Source organism: Elephas maximus, chromosome 1, assembly GCF_024166365.1.
Source record: "Elephas maximus indicus isolate mEleMax1 chromosome 1, mEleMax1 primary haplotype, whole genome shotgun sequence".
In the NCBI taxonomy this organism is placed as follows: domain Eukaryota; kingdom Metazoa; phylum Chordata; class Mammalia; order Proboscidea; family Elephantidae; genus Elephas; species Elephas maximus.
Window position 1 is genome coordinate 224,598,141 of NC_064819.1, and position 17,778 is coordinate 224,615,918.

General features: G+C 36.7%; 1 protein-coding gene across 3 annotated transcripts in view; it reads right to left on the reverse strand.

The window, feature by feature from the left end:
* Nucleotides 1-8,421: 8,421 nt before the first annotated feature.
* RGS17 (regulator of G protein signaling 17) overlaps nucleotides 8,422-17,778 on the reverse strand; it is a 118,187-nt gene continuing 108,830 nt past the window's right edge. For all 3 annotated transcript variants that reach the window (XM_049904114.1, XM_049904105.1, XM_049904094.1), the window contains one exon: nucleotides 8,422-9,358. In XM_049904114.1, coding sequence (XP_049760071.1) covers nucleotides 9,167-9,358 — 192 coding nt within the window. In that variant the 3' untranslated portion in view covers nucleotides 8,422-9,166. The remainder of the gene's footprint in view (nucleotides 9,359-17,778) is intronic.

The window sequence follows — 17,778 nt, forward strand, 5'->3', positions numbered from 1 at the left end:
GCGCTAGATTTAAAGAGCCTCCCGGAAGCTGCCTGATACTTCCGGCCGGGCGTTAAAGGGTCAGATTAGTCGCCGGAATTTGGGGGGCAGGTCAGGAAGTAGAAGGGGCGGGGCTGTCGGCCTGGCGGCGGGCCGCCCCGCGGAGGCGGGGCCGTGCGGTGCGGTCCGATGACTCAGGGCGGCTTCTTTGGACGCTTAGTCAGAACCGCTTCCCCGGGGGACCTGGGCGGCGCAAGGGGAGAGCTGGCAGTGAGGATTTATTTCCCAAGCGCTGAGCGAGGGCTTCAGGTGGCGCAGTGGAGGGCAGTGTAGTGTCGACTACAAGGACTGCGGTCTCAGCCACGGAAGACCTCTTCAGTGCCAGCCTGGCCTGTCATCTCTAAGGGGGAAATGCAGAGTGTTCATCTGTGTGTGTGTGTGTGTCTGTGTGTCTTTCCGGCGGTGGATCAGGCTCGCGTTAACGAGGGTGTGAGAAGTGTGTCGTAAGGCAACCACGGAGTGGTATTGCAAAGTCTGCTTTCCTGCCCTTTATCTGCCAAGTAACTTACTTGCTTTTAGCTTCCTTTCTCAGCGAACCACCGGCCCATCTCACATATTTATAGTTATTGTCAGCTTCTTTTTTAAGAGGTTGTTTGTGTTCCAACAAAGGCTTCCGAGCACCTCCTCCGGTGCCCTAGCCCCCCTCTCCCCCTCAAAACTGCAGGTGGCAGAAAGGCGCAAGGAATTCTGAAGTTCTTTGGAATACTGCTTTGCAGTTCTCAAAAGACGTTTTCACAGCCCACCAGAGGAGTGGGTGTGAGAGAGTGAGTACAACCAAGACATACCTGAGGGATGCTAGAACACCTGGGGACGCCCACTACCTAACCTGTCAGACACTAAGTGCTGAGCGTTTACGCTGTTGACAGCTGAAAGAGCCTGTAACTTATTCTTAAAAACAAAACGAAACAAAACAAAAAAAAAGCGAGAGCCCTTGACATGATTAAAACATCCTTAAGTCATTAATCAAAACTATCCAGGTTAAGTATAAAATTCTTTAAAAATGAGTTTGCTTTGCCTCTATTCTTCCCTTCACACTACATACAAATGCAAAGTGAAATTGAAGAATCAAAGAACTCGCCAAATAATATAGAGCAAAAATAGGTTTGCTTACTTCAAAGCTCCAGCTAAGTACCTCAATTCTTTAACTTTGAATTCATATTCACACCACGCTGCTTTATAAAAGTTGTTTCTCTTTAGGATAGTGCTAGGTATCACACATTTTTTTTTTTTTTAATTCTGTTCTTAATATAGAACAGGCTTGGTCAGGTTGTTCACATTTCTATTCATGTTTATTTTCGAATCCTAAACGCAACGTCGATTTTTTTTTTTAACCATAGAAAATCCTGGCAGTCATTTAAACTCAAAATGATGAATCTCATCAGAATTCTCAAAACATAAGTAATTTCAAAAATATTTATAAAAGGTGCATAATTGTAATAAACAATAACCTTATAGAACAATGTAAAGAATCCAACCAAAATTTATTCTTTTCCCTCAGATGCAGAAACACTTGTAAGTAAAACAAATAAGTTAGTGTACCTTTTCTATACTGTTACACCAATGAGGAAACAGTAACTTGTCTATGGATACATTGGTGAATTCTTTATTAATTCAAAACAGTTTAAGAAAATCGGTATAATGCATATGCATTTTACAATAATATCCATAAGTTTCCACAATATAGTCAAATAAAACAATTGTAGTTTTACTTTGAAAACAAAACATACTTAGGGTAAGACTTCTGAATTTTCTTACATTATCGTCATGCTCAAATTCTATTACATGTAGAAAATCTAGCATTTTCAGGAAGTCTATTTTTGTATGTAGGTAAAAAGATAAAATAGATTTAAGGAAAGGAAAGAAAAGCCCAGAAAATCTTAAATCAGAGGAGAAATAATCTGGATTATCTAGTCAATTTATGAGTACCTACAGTTATTCTGGCATTGCAAAATAACCAAGCATGGTGCCTCTTAAATTGTATTAATGCATTTAAAAGTTCTTTGTGGTCCACTAATATAGGTAGAGTCCAAAATACGGATATAAATTACGAAGTACAATGAACATGGTAGTTAAAAAATTACACACATTTAATATAATAAAATTTACAGAATCAAACACGTTGAAATTATTTTTAATATTTAACAAACATCCTAAAATCATACACAAGAAACATATTTGTGACAAATAGATTAAAACCAGGAAAAAAAAAGTATCAAGTCTTTTACATGATTTCAATATTCAGTGTTCATTATTCAGTGGAGGGCAATATACAAAAGCAGTCAGCAAAGTGATTATCCATTTAAATGATCTCTTATGACAATAAGTAGGACTAAGATCTTTACTACCAAGGAATGTAGAGGATTTAAGGTAATAATTATTTTTTTTTTATACAGGTAGTGGGGAAAAAAAAGAAATGTTTTCACCTCCATTAAGTGACTATTCAACTAACATCGTTTTGGAGTTTTATTTTACCATTCACTTTCCAGTTCATTGTATTCATTAGTAATCATTTAATGGAATGTAGTGCTGAGTAATCTGCTCATTTGTTTTCTTTTTTTACCTCAGTAAATTTCCAGGAAATTTACCTCCAATATAACCTCTTAAAAAATATATAACTAAGAGTAACTTTACAATGGAGAAACCTAATGAACACTACCTCAGCCAGGTGAGGAAGGTCAACATCCACAATTACATGTTGAAAATTTTAGCATTTTCAGGAAGTCTAAATTATTATACATAGGTAACATAGATTCAAAGAAAGGGAAAGAAAAGCACAGAAAAACTTGTCATGATGATATTATGTACCCTTCCTATCATGTGATGAGAATGTCACTTTACTTGTATGCTCTTTCTTCCAAAAACCAATAACCCCTGTCTAATCATGAGAAAGGAAACCCTGGTGGTGTAGTGGTTAAGAGTCATGGCTGCTAACCAAAAGGTCGGCAGTTCAAAACCACGAGACACTCCTTGGAAACCCTATGGGGCAGTTCTACTCTGTCCTATAGGGTCGCTATGAGTCGGAATTGACTAGATGGTATGGGTTTGGTTTCGGTTAATCCTGAGAAAAACATCAGACATCCCAACTGAAGGACATTATACGAAATACTTGACCAGTAAACCTCAAAATTGTCAAGGTCATCAAAAACAAGGAAAGTCTGGGAAACTGTCAGAGCTAAGGGGAGCCTAAGCAGATGCGATGACTAAATGTAATACATTCTAGATGGGATTCTGGAACAGAAGAAAGACATTAGCTAAGAAACAGATGAAATCTAAGTCAAACATGGACTTGATAATGCATCAATATTGGTGACAGATGTCTCATATTAATGTAAGATGTTAACCAGCTCAGTGGGTGGGGGGGTGGGTGCTTGTACTATCTTTGCATTTCTTCAGTAAATCTAAAAAGTCTTCTAAAATAATTAATAAAAAATTTATGAACACATAACCACCTTTTATTTATATTTTCTTTTCATATTTTCATGGTAAAAATTAAAGGAAATCATACTACTCTAATATTAAAAAAGAGTCCTGGTGGTGCAGGGGTGAAGAGCTATGGTTGCTGACCAAAAGGTCGGCAGTTTGAATCCACCAGCAACTCCCTGGAAACCCTAGGGGGCAGTTCTACTCTGTCCTATAAAGTTACTATGAGTTGAATTATTAGTCTTTTGGTTTAATATTAAAAAAAAAATTTTTTTTTTCCCTTCTATGTTCTACTCTGTTCTACAGGGTCGCTATGAGTCAGAATTGACTCGACGGCCTGGGTTTGTTTTTTTTTTCTGGATGTCAGTGGCAATGTTTTCTAATGGTCAGTCCCTTTTAAGTTACTTTTAGCTCTGTTGTTGGTAGTTGCTGTCAAATCCCTTCATTTATTTATTTATTTGGAAAATGATGACATTTATATTCTGATCCTTGGGAATATTTTTAAATTTCTTTTGGGAAATACAACTTTCAATGATTTATCTTATTTAAACTTTATTTTTAACTTAAATTTTTAAACAGCTCTCACTTTACAATAACCATATACTTATGTATGGCATCGACAGAAATATATTTCTAGATTACCGATTCAGTGATATCGGTGAGCTGAAAACAATGATTGTGAATCATATTACTGAACAATACCATACTGATACTTCCTCCATCTTAAAATAAGCTTTTTTTTCCTTAATAGGAAATTAAATCAGATTTTTAAATTGTTTGGAAAAATAGGGGAAAGGCATTAAAATAACATTTAATACAGATAGTCTTGAAAATGAGGATTATTGATCTGGAGAACTTTGATAAAAATAATAGTGTTATATATAGCACTGTATTCTTTCCATGTTTATTTCATTTAATTTTTATAGTAATACTGTAAACTAAATATGTTCCTCTTTTGCAGATGAGGAAACAGAGGTAAAATGATTTGCCCAACGTCGAATGAGAGAGAAATGTAACTCGAAATAAAATTCATAATTCTAAGTTACCAATTTTTTTTAGATGACTCTCCGTATATGAATTTGTGGGCATACCTTTTCATGAGTAAGCATTATATGTGACAGCATTTTAATACAGCAATAAGAGCTAGATGTTTAGAAAGGACACGTATCCAAGACTAGTTTTCAATTTCTGTAACTTTTATTCTAAAATATGTATTTCTAACTATTTAAAAGCTGGAACCCTATAACAGCAGTTCAGTTTAAGTCAGTTTTAAAATGCTGAAATATCTGAAACAGAAAGGAGACTTAATATAAGAAATAGTAAAGATTGAATGAACTTCAGATGTTGACCATGTATGACGTGTTAGGAAATGTTACCTTTGGTTATTGTCTTCACGGCTTTCCTTTGCCCACTCGTCTTAGAGCTTTTGTCCTAGGAAGAAAGTTAATCCTCAGAACTGCTCCTGCTAACAGTTAGGGTGACACCTTTCCTTTCATTGTGTTTTCATTAGAATACAAGTTTTTAGTTTCCCCTTGAATTAATCTGAAAAGATGTCACTTTGGGCTGGAGGGGAACTGTACCTGTGACAGTAACGATTTCTAAAATACTCAAAGAAATTAATGATGGGTGTTTGTAAACAATAGTACACACTCCCTACTGCTGTGTGTTGCAGGCATGTAGTAAGAATGTTGCAGAAAAAATCTTTTGAAACAAGTTTTTTGGTATCGGTTTTGCTGATAAATATTTGCGAAGGTAGCAAGTGAGGGATTACTAAAATTTTTATGTAGTGAATACTGTTGTCTCAGAACAAACATTTTATAGTGATCAAAAACTTTAAAAGAACTGAAAAAGGCACTCAAATAAAATTTTTGCAAAATACACTTTGAAAATTAGGATCATAAACTGTCAATTATAAATACATGGCCAAGAAAATGTTTTAGAAATATCTTCACCACCTTTCAAAATAATTTGCCAATGTATCAAGCTCAAAGTGTTTATTTCTGATAGGATTCTATCTACAGGCATTTTAGATCTATGAAATTTTAGGTGGTTTTCAGAGGGGTTCTTATTTTCCTGATTTTTTAAAAACTCGTCCCCTTTACATTTTTCCCCAAAGCATCTGATATATTTTTTGCAAATGTCATTTGTCACAATTACAATGATTTACTTTTCTCAGCATAAGTTAAAGAAAAAAATGGATAAACCCCAAATTAAGCAGGCGTTATTTTAAATCAGCTCAATGAGGTGAAAAAGTATTTTTGCTCCTAATAAATAAACATTATTTACCTATTTATATAGTCCTTTCCCAAAATGGAACTATCAGGTAAATATCCAATATACATTTCATTCTGTAAGTAAGAGCCTAGGCAGCATTAAAGGATCCTAATAAATGTCTCATGCACCATGACCAGATATCATAACTGGTCATCCTATGTACATATTTTTTAGATTAAGAAAAAAAAAAAAAGACCACATTATGGTCTTGACATTTGTACTTCATAACTTTGATATAAAAATTGTGTTTTGCTCTTATTGTTCATATGCCAGTACACCTACTGTGCCTCAAGCTGCCTCTAAAATACTGTCAGAGCATCTATACTACATTAGGGTAACGTAACAGCAGCCAGAGTGAAGTACCATCCGTTACCAAGTGTGATCTCCGTACGAGATCAGTCTCTGCAGAAGTCTGGCTCTCAGAGTTTACACGTATACTTCCCGCCCATTATGGACACATCTGAATGAGGCACTTTCAGGAAGTGCATTCACTTCCTCCTGGTGCCTTGGCAGACTCTAACAGCACACAAAGATATTTTGGCAATCTTAAGGAGGAAGTATTCCTTCTAAAGTGCTAATTTTCCCCCAGGGAGTAATTTACCCACTAGGAAAACTCAAATTCTACTAAAACAAATATTGTGCTCTTGGAATGGTAGCGTAGACAGACCAGTTGAGGGCTTGTTTATTATAGCCTGGTAACTTAAACAGAAGGAATTACGCCATACTTAAAAGATATACTGGTAGTGGCAAATACACATACTGATACACTCTCAGAAATTTTAAGTGTTTTAAAATTAAATGAGAACCGACTCCCAAAAATAGTTTAGCACAGAAATGCTCATACAGCATGCCTACCAGCGTCTGATGTATACATTTCCTCTAGAACCATCCTCAACACAACTTCCTGATCATAATTCAAAAGGATGTATACCAATTGCAAAACCTGTATTCTACGAATGCCCAGGTGAGAGATCAGGGCTCTTTATAAGGGCCCTTATCCTTTACATTTGGTAAAATATTAAAGGTATTGTCAAACAGACAATTCATCCAGTAGACCAAAGTATCTTATAAAGATAACTTACGGCTAGCAGGTCACCATCATATATAGTAACAACAAGAATATAAAGTCTACATTTAAAAAGACAAGCATGCATTGTGCCAGTGTATATTACATATTTTCTAGTCATGTGCACCAATTTATTGTGCCTCGAACACAGAAACAAGTATGATAGTACACTGTATATGCACATACATCATAGTAGCATAATCAACTCAATTCTAATCAAAAGAAAAATAATTTCAGGAACAACAGAACTTCACAATGGAAGTGATGATTCTTTTAGGTTTTTCTTCACTGGTTAGGAAAAAAAAATAGGGCTTTTTGTAAACATCTTCATAGCTATCTTTTTCACAGCAACATTTTACTGAAAACTATTATTCAAATAGTAAATACCTAATTGACATGGATAAAATATGTCTTAACACAGTAACACTTTCAGACAAAACAGGCATTTATTAAAAGAAGTGATTATTATAAATATTTTCTATCTTACATTTTAACTACATTGTCATAAATAATGTATTTAAAAGTGCTGAATATGGTAGGATAGTCAGCAACGCCAGTGTAAACAGAACATATTGTTTTCTACTCTGCAAACTTTTTTGAATCCCATTTTGTCAAACGCCGCAACAGTTAAAATATTTGCATAGGGAATAGATAATAGCCCTTTGAATCATATCTCCTGAATTCTATAGAAACTAGAAAATCAAATTCACTTTAAAAAACAATTCCTCAAATGTTTTAAGCTTATGGAAAAAAGAAACTTACAATGTCAGCCTTCAAGTAAAATAAATTTAAAAAGAAAACCCCAAACTTTTTTCTTTAAAAATATGTTTAATAAATTAAAAAAAAATGAGAGGTAGTTAAAAAAATGACAAAGAAAACCTGTAATTTTAATATCATCCTTAATATAAGGCCAGTGTTCTCAGTGGGTATAAATATTTTTAAAACTTTCAGTTTAGGTTACTCAGTATTATGTTCATTCACTTTAAGGTTTAAAAAATAGCCTTCAAGGGGTACCAATGTTCAAATGTAACATTTGATATAAACATGACATTGGTTATTATTTTTTTCTACATGACAGGATACTGTTTTCTCGAGTGTCAAAAGTACATGCCAGTATCAGACAAGTATTCTGTCTTAAAGTTTTAGTTGTACTTATAAAAAATAATATGGCAGCTAGAAAACTTGAGTACTACAGTGCCTTGTAATTATGGATGAGATTTAATAGTTTGGTTTGAACATTTATAAAATAAGTTATTCTTATGATACTATGTGAAAACAGTTAAGGTCTGAAGTAGAAAATCATCTTCTTCATAACCCTTATAAAACCTTTCTTGGTTAAAAACTTAGCTTGTCACTGGATTTCATTTTCAAGGAAAATATGCCATTGGACAGGTGCTGTTCATGAAAAGTTTGTATGCTACATGTAGGCATTCCTTTATTAAATCCTTTATATTTCAAAATTATCGAGCTTATTATTATTTGTTTCTCTTGCTGAAATACATAACTTTACACAACCATTTTGGAACTGGACAGCCAGTCTTTAATAAATGAATTACAGTATTGGACATCTGTTATATACATGTATTTTTTTTCTATTACAATTAAAAACAATATCACTCATTGATTTGTCATTGAGATAGGCTATCTTCAAATTGTTTTGTGCTTTTTTTTTTTTTCTTCTTTTTTTACATAGCAAACTCTTCTGTAATGCAAATGCCACAGTTTTGGCAGTGGCCAACCAGAGAAATCCTCCCCCTTCCATTGGGATTTCCCAACAAACAGTTATAAATAGCTCTTTTTTCATGTACAGAAATATTGGCTTCAAAATTAGTGTACTGAACACAGTATACAGCATGTTGAATACCATTGTTACGTTTTTAAAAATTGGCTTCCTGTGTCTTAGATGAAGTTAAAAAATGCAAACCACAGCCAGTTTTTGGCAACTATTTCTCTAAGACCATATTGCACAAAAGTCCTTAAATACAGATATAAGTTATGCCATTGGATTAAATATTACAACAACTATGTGGCAAATGAAGCGGTTTTACTTGGCACATGCAGCGTCTGGCGGTACACTAAGAGACTGTTCAGAGGACTACAAATACAGCTTGCTTGCAAGGAGAATGAATTGTTGAATAAAACAAATAATTTGGCAATTCATTTGTATTAAGTGTTATTTTCTCCAAACTTAACCAGAGATAACCTCGATAAAAATGGAGACAGAAACCATAATGGTTGTATTGTTTTCACAGTAGCCTGAGAAATGCTAACCTGTAGTTCTCCAGGAACTCAGTTTCGGATGTTATTGAACTACTTTCACTTCCCATTCTGGCCCTTCAAAATCATTTTTCTTTTTTTAAATGGAAATTAAGATTCGGAAGCAGAGCCAGCAGCAGTACTTTCAACAAGTGACTTATAAATCTGAGAGTTCAAAAACCTTGGAAAAGAATCTCTGTGCATTAGCGTATATATCTGAAGTTGGGCATCTTCATACATGTGAGGGTTAGGATCCAAGAGGTTTCTATTGATCACCTCTCTAACTCGAGAATCGAGACTGACCTAAAAAGAAATAAGAGCAGATACATTAATGTTTTTTTCAAAAAGACCTCATTTAAGTAACTATAGGTTTCTGACACTTTAGTGAAACTTCCAAGGAGTAAGTCCAACTACCTAAAAATTTGAGGTCATGTTTTCAAAGGCAACATAACCTCGTATCCTTTTCTCCTCCAAAGGCTGAATTAAACAAAAAGCTAGACTTCCCTACTAAAAATTCCGTGTGCAGATACTTTGGCTTACTTGGACTCATCTTTTCTACTCATTCGCTCAGGAGTTTTTGAATATTTTTATTTGTTGTTCAGGTTTTGTGAATTCCCTAACAGCACACCTACTCCTCACTTATCAACTACCTCGTTATCTGCATTTCACATATATAAGAATAGTAAAAATCTACTATCCGATTATTTTGTGCATTAATGACGTATGTCTAGCAGTAACAAATGCTGAAGTGCGAGGTAAGAGTAAAAGTGGCTATGATGGTAAAGGTGATGTGTCAACTTGGACCATGAATCTCAGTGATTTGGCAGTTATATAATGATGTAGTCATCGTCTGATGTGGTGATCCTCAATTTTCACGTAATGCCCATTTTTCATAATGTCCTGGTCTTGGGATCGTAATCATGTCGATAAGTGAGGAGCGGGTGTATAAATTCACCTCCTCCTATTACGTGTCTGCCGGAAATGACTCTCCTGCAGAACAGAGTAAACATCAACTGGCAGAGAAGATACTCTAGCAAAATGAATCGTATATCAAATGCTGATTCCCAATCGTTGCATATTCCAGCAAGCTCTACCGTGTCAAAAGTAGGCAGTGGGAATGTGGAAGGAGTTGGTAGAAAGCAATGTGGCCGATGTTCTTCATGTCTTACCTCCACCTGGGAAAGCACAGGAAATGTACTGGAAAATATCCAAAGATCTCTGTACTAAGGTAGAACAAGTATTTGAAGTGGAATCTTTGAAAGGAGAAACGTAAGAATTCAGGATACCCAGTGATCAACAGAGTGTCATTTGAAAAGGGCACAGAAAAAATAAATTCTGTGGTAATTCAGTTATTTTTTTTCCCCATGAAATGCTCCAGTCCTGTTGGAAATGGAAGGACTTGCTGGAAAGGGCAGTGGGGAAAAACAGATAGCAATAAGCGCATGCACAGGGAAAAGAACTAAAGCTCCACCTAGAAGTGACGTTAGAAAAATCTTACAGGTGGAAAACAATCGCTCAGAATCCTAATTGGATTCCTAAATCTTCATTATTGAGCAAGGACTAAGAAGTTGTGATCCTTAGTTATTTGTCTCCCAATGTATTCCAATCTATGTAAGCTTTTCATGTTTCTATCTAAATGTTTTATCACAAGCATTTTTGCAGAAGGCTTTTTGGCTCTGGCTTTTTTTCGCACCACTGGACTAAGTCTGGTGTCTGAGACAATCCCAAGTGACTGAAGTCAGCCCTATTCCATCTGGTGTCCACAGATTCCTTAGCTCTACAAACTACATGGAATTGTGTTAATATACCACAGAACTGGTTATTATGGGAGGATTTGTCCAGGGGTGGTGATCTAGACTAAATTTCCATGCTTTAGCTAGACCAACTTATATAAGATTAAATCCTTTTGCCTGAACTGTGTATTTGTATTTGCCAGAAATTCTTAAAGAATGAATGTTCTAAAAATGGATCATGTTTTATTTTCTCTGATAGCCATATGAGGTCACCATCAAGCATGAAATAAAAAAAAGTAGTTTTTTTTTTTTTTTGCTAAGCTTTCTATTTTATATAAAAATACCTTTGTGTTTCTACTCAACAAGAAAATGTTGACATTGGAGTTTAAACTGATTCATCTTATTCTGAAATGTGTTGTGGTAACGTGATGTCTTATCCAGTATACTCCAGGGTTCTTATAAACGGTGCTCTTACTTTCCAACTTGAATGACCTTTTTGTTTCAATGGAGAAGGTAATGTTAGATTAGTTGTAAAGAAAGAGGGCCATTTATTTTTAAATAATAGCATAGTTAAATATAGTACTTGAATCTTATTAGTTATCTTAAGACAGAGAAATAAAAGAACTCAAATTATTAAATGTCTTGAATCCTCATTGTTTAATTCTTTTTTATTTCAGATTAAAAACAGTAGTGAAATAAGGTAGAGAAAATAGTGACTCTTAACATTTAGTAATCTGTGATAAAAATGTATTTGTTATTTCCATTAAAAAAAATTTACCTTAAAATCTGGTTCTTTGTTTGAAAAGTTGTCGACTAGTCAAAAGAAGTATAAAAACCCAAACCAAACCCATTGCTGTGGAGTCGATTCTGACTCATAGCGGCCCTATAGGACAGAGTAGAACTGCTCCATACGGTTTCTAAGGAGCACCTGGTGGATTCGAACTGCCGACCTGTAGTTAGCAGCAGTGGCTCTTAATGACTGTGCCATCAGGGTTAACCCCATGGGTACAATAATCTAGAGCTTCATCTTGTGGCATTTATGTGCTTCAGAATGTGAAACTTCTATAACACGAGTTCGTTATGGATTGAATTATGTCCCCCCAAAATATGTGTTGTAAATCCTAACCTCTATGCCTGTGGTCATAATCCCGTTTGGAAATGGGTTGTCTTTGTTATGTTAATGAGGAAGGATTAGTGTAGGGTGTGTCTTGAGTCAATCTCTTTTGAGATATAAAAGAGACTGAACAAACAAGCAGAGAAGAGATGAGTAAGACAGATGTCAGGACACATGGAGCTCTCCAAGGAACTGGGAAACAGAAGCTGAAGAGACAAGGGCCTTCCTGCAGAGACAACTGAGAGAAAATACCTTCCCCTAGAGCTGGCACTCTGAATCCAGACTTCTAGCCTCTTAAACTGTGAAAAAATAAATTTCTGTTTCTTAAAGTCATCCATTTGTGGTAAGCACTAGAAAATTAAGACAGAATTAGAAATAGGAGTGGGGTGTTGCTCTAACAGATACCTAAAACGTGGAAGGAGTTTTAGAATTGGGTAACGGGTAGAGGCTAGAAGAGTTTTAATGTGTTTTATAGCAAAAGCAATCAATATGCATTGATCACTACTGGTGTTGGAATGCAGAAGTTGGAAACAAAGAAGGATCTGTTGCTGTAAAATATGGCCTTGTGATAGAAATAACGCTGGAGATCACACGATAGAATTTTGCAAGACCAACAACATCTTCATAGCAAATAACTTCTTTCAACAACGTAAATGGTGACTATACACGTGGACCTGGCCAGATGGAAAACACAGGAATCAAACTGAGTACATCTGTGGAAAGAGAGGATGGAAAAGCTCAATATCATCACTCAGAACAAAGCCAGGGGTCAACTACAGAACAAACCATCAACTGCTCATATAAAGTTTAAGCTGAAGAAAATTAAAACAAGTCCATGAGGACTCAAGTATGACCTTGGGTATATCCCATCTGAATTTGGAGACAATTTCAAGAACAGATTTGATGCAATTGAACACTAATGACCAAAGACCAGACAAGTTGTGAGATGACAAAGGTCATCATATATGAAGAAAGCAAAAGGTCATTAAAAAGACAGGAAAGAAAGAAAAGACCAAAATGGATGTCAGAAGAGACTCCGAAACTTGCTCTTGAATGCAGAGTAGCTAAAGCAAATGATGAAGTAAAACAGCTGAACAGAAGATTTCAAAGGACGGCTTGAGGACGAGGACGGCTCGAGAAGACAAAGTAAAGTATTATAATGAAATGCGCAAAGACTTGGAATTAGAAAACCCAAAGAGAAGAACATGCTCAGCATGCTCACGGTCATTAGCCATTAGAGAAATGCAAATTAAAACTACAATGAGATACCATCTCACTCTAACAAGGCTGGCATTAATCCAAAAACCACAAAGTAATAAATGTTGGAGAGGTTGTGGAGAGACTGGAACACTTATACACTGTCGGTGAGAATGTAAAATAGTACAACCACTTTGGAAATTGATTTGGTGCTTCCTTAAAAAGCCAGAAATAGAGCTATCATAGGATCCAACAATCCCACTCCTTGGAATATATCCTGGAGAAATAAGAGCCTTTACACAAACAGATATATGTACACCCATGTTCATTGCAGCATTGTTTACAATAGCAAAAAATGGAAGCAACCAAGGTGCCCACCAATGGATGAATGGATAAATAAATTATGGTATATTCACACAATGGAATATTACACATCAATAAAAAACAATGATGAATCCGTGAATCATTTCATAACATAGAGGAATCTGGAAAGAATTATGCTGAGTGAAATTAGTCAGTTGCAAAAGGACAAATACTGTATGAGACCACTATTATAAGAACTCAAGAAATAGTTTAAACACAGAAGAAAATATTCTTTGATGGTTATGAGGGTGGGGAGGGAGGAGGGGGTATTCACTAATTAGATAGTAGACAAGAACTACTTTAGATGAAGGGAAAGTCAACAGACAATACAGGAGAGGTCAGCACAACTGGACTAAACCGAAAACAAAGAAGTTTTCTGAATAAACTGAATGCTTTGAAGGCCAAGGTAGCAGGGGCAGGGGTCTAGAGACCATGGTTTCAGAGGACATATAGGTCATTAAACATTCTACATCCCACTGTGGTAAGTGGCGTCTGGTCTTAAACGCTAGCAAGCGGCCATCTAAGATGCATCAATTCGTATCAACACACCTGGAGCAAAGGAGAATTAAGAACACCAAAGACACAAGGTAATTATGAACCCAAGAGACAGAAAGGGCCATATAAATCAGAGACTGCATCAGCCTGAGACCAGAAGAAGTAGATGGTGCCTGGCTACAACCTATGACTGCCCTGACAAGGAATCCAACAGAGAATCCCTGTTGGAGCAGGAGAGCAGTGGGATGCAGACCTCAAATTCTTGTAAAAAGGCCAGACTTAACGGTCTGACCAAGACTAGAGGGAACCTGGAGGTCATGGTCTCCAGACCTTCTGTTGGCCCAAGACTGGAACCATTCCCAATGCCAACTCTTCAGACAGGGATTGGACTAGACTATGGGACAGAAAATGATACTGGTGAGGAGTGAGCTTCTTGGCTCAAGTGGACACATGAGATCATGTGGGCAGCTCCTGTCCGGAGGCAAGATGAGAAGGTAGAAGGGGACAGAAGCTGGCTGAATGGACACAGGGAATACAGGGTGGAGAGAGGAGTGTGCTGTCTTATTAGGGGGATAACAACTAGGAGTACATAGCAAGGTATATACGAATTTTTGTATGAGACTGAATTTCACTTAAAGCACAATAAAAAAATGGACTGTACAAAATGAAAACAGAACTTAAATATTTGCAAAATTCTGTTGTACAAACTAAGGACACATGTCCTAGAATGTTCACCAAGGACATGGCTACACAATCTTTTGTTAAAGAGATTAAGCCTGTGACTGATGGATCTAACCAACTACCACAGCAGAAAACCCAACAGCTTAGACTGAAGGGGAGAGAGAAAGAAGGAAAGAAAGCTGCCTGCTTCTTGGAATTCTACAAGCAGGAAACAGGCCAAAGGAGCTACATCTACTGTCCTCCAAGAAAAGAAAAGGATTATCCCTGAATCAGCTCAGAGATCAGGAGAACTGTTGAAAGGAGTGTGGGAAGTAGGGCCTTCTCGGTTGCAAAGGGTAGAGCCATGGTCAGCCACAGTCTCCTGGATCTCAAAGGGTGAGGCCACAGCCTCTTAGGTTTCAAAGAGTTTGATTTTCACCAACTGGGTTCTGGAGTGTGGGGCTGCCGTTAAGGTGTGTCAGTGGGATGGGGCTGCCACCCAAACCTCAGAGGGTGGGGCCGCCATGCCTAAGGGGCAGAAAGACAGGGCAACTCAGATGGACTAGGAGAACAGAGATGCCTAAAGCCAAGTGAGCAGTTGCCATTCCAGAAGGCCTGGAAGGCAGAGCTGAAACCCAGGGCTGAGGGGCCTCTACACAGAACCTAGATGGCGTGGCCAATACTCAAAGTCTGGAGGGTGGGGCCACTGCCTAGATGGTCTCAAAGAAGAGAGGATTATTTTCAAGCCTTGCGAGCTAATGTGATTTGTTTTGCTGGGTTTTGGACTTGCTTGGTGCCTAATATCCCTTCTTTCCCTCCAATTACTCCCATTTACAATGAAAATGTCTACCTTGTGCCTGTTTCACCGTTGAACTTTGGAAACAGATAACTCGTAGTCTAGATTTTACAGATGAAGAGGGATTTTGCCCCAGGATGGAATACACCTAAAGTTGCACCCATAATTGATACCTAAGACAAAGTCAGTGGGGGTGTATCCCAGCTTGGGCCTGAGCCCCAGTCACCCTGGGACTCAGGAATGTCTGGGTGGCTTATAAGGTCATCTATCTGGGGTCCATTACATGAGGGACTAAGAAGTTTCCAGGAAAGAATTCATCCTAAGGGAAGAGAACATTCAGTAGCACAAAGTAAGAGTTGTCTTTAGGCAATGGAAATTCTCCTCTCACTCAGTCCCACAGACTTATACATGGGGGTAAGGGGGTGTGGCACAGCAATAACAGAGTTAACAAGGAAACTATTACTGTGGGACAGTTAGAACACAAGACAGAATCCTCAGACTTGGCAGCATTTAACTGGCAATTTTAGCAGTGCTGGAAACTCTGGCAGTGTTGACAGGTGGCAGCTGAAGCTTTACAAAAACATAAGAGAATTTGTGACAGACCTCAATGGACCTGAAACATTCATTCCCACAAGGAGTAGGAGCCAGGGAAAAAGAAAAGCAAGTGGTTTGCAAGCATAACATAAATATTTCCTGGCAACTCCACAAACTAGTTGGGGAGGAAAATATAACGCAGAGTAAAGGTTCAGCAAAAGTATGGAGGTAAAGTGGAAAGAATGAAGACAGAAATATTGCTAGCGTGGCTTGGAAATCTGGGTTAAACTTAACTATATACTGTATTAATTTTACTAGCTACCAACTGTCTGTCAGTTTGCCATATTATAGTGGCTTGTGTGTTGCTATGATGCTGGGAACTATGCCACCTGCATTTAAACTACGAGCAGGTTCACCCACAGTGGAAACAGGTTTTAGTGTAGCTTCCAAACTAAGACAGATTAGGAAGAAAACCCTGGTGATCTACTTCTAAAAATCAGCCAGTGAAAATTCTATGGATTGCAACAGAATATTGTCTGATATAGTGCTGGAAGAAGTGCCCCTTAGGTTGGAAGTCACTCAAAATACACAGTGGCCACAACAATTTACTCGAGCACATGAGTCAGAGCTGACTCCACCTCAGCTAACAATAACAACAACAATTTTTACTAGGTATCTTACCAAATGGAGAATACTAAGATAACAATATTGTTGAAAGGAAGGCAACCAAGTTTTGATCCTGGCTTTATTTCCTAGTCATCAAAATGCAATGGAAATGTTGACCAAGTAGATATTTTTGACAGAATTCTATTGATAATGATGAATTTTCATTGAAAGTTCCCCCCACCCCCCATAGTGGACCCTTCTTTAAGTTAATTAACTTAACTCCTTGGACAATTTTTTACATATCATGATTAATTTTTCCTCATTTTCTCTTTTTATTTTTAATTTTACTAGATTTTCTTTATTTAGGATTCTTTTCCAAGTAAAATTCTTACTGCTTTTTTTTCCTGCATAGATCCATATCCTATTCTATCAGTGTTAGCTTCTGCCACTGAAGATTTTCTCCAGTGGTTTGAATTTTAACTAAAGTTGGTTTTCCCAAGTTAAATTTTATATATCTAAAGAATATCCAGGGTCACTATAAGTCTGTATCGACTCGACAGCAATGGGTTTGGTTTTTTGTTTTTTTAAAGAATATCTGATTCTCCTATTGATTTTAATACATTTTCAACATGTACACTTTCATTGTATTATTTTGTGTTGATTATTTCTACTGGAAATAATTATAACTTGCAAATAAGACTAATAATTTAAATTTATTTTTTGGAGCAAAGGTTACTGGTAGGATAAAGTGCAGTGACCACATTCTTGCTAGGTTCCAAATGACAGGAAAGAATGTCTTCCTGTGTAGGCGAGGGTTCAGGCATGTGGTGAGGTTGCTATTTCTCACTTCAGATGAATTCCTAAGGTTGGGTTACAAAAATCTACATAGTGTCATTATGAAAATACTTAATGATGGAATAACAACTCGACATGTTGTAGCTGAAAAGGAACACACTTTGAATCAGAAGACCTCAGGTTTATGTTCTAGCACTATCAGATATAATTCTGTTGTCCTTGAACAAGACTTTTTACCTCTCTGAGACTCAGTTTCCTCTGCTGTAAAATGGTGCTTTTTGTCCTAGTTGCTAAAGAATTGTTGTGAGACTTATATTGTAATACTATGTGGAAGAGTGTTTTGTAAACAATAAAGTTTAAGCCCAACATAAAGTAATAATAGTAATTATTGATCATAGTTACAATCACGTGTTTTTGACTGAACTCAAAG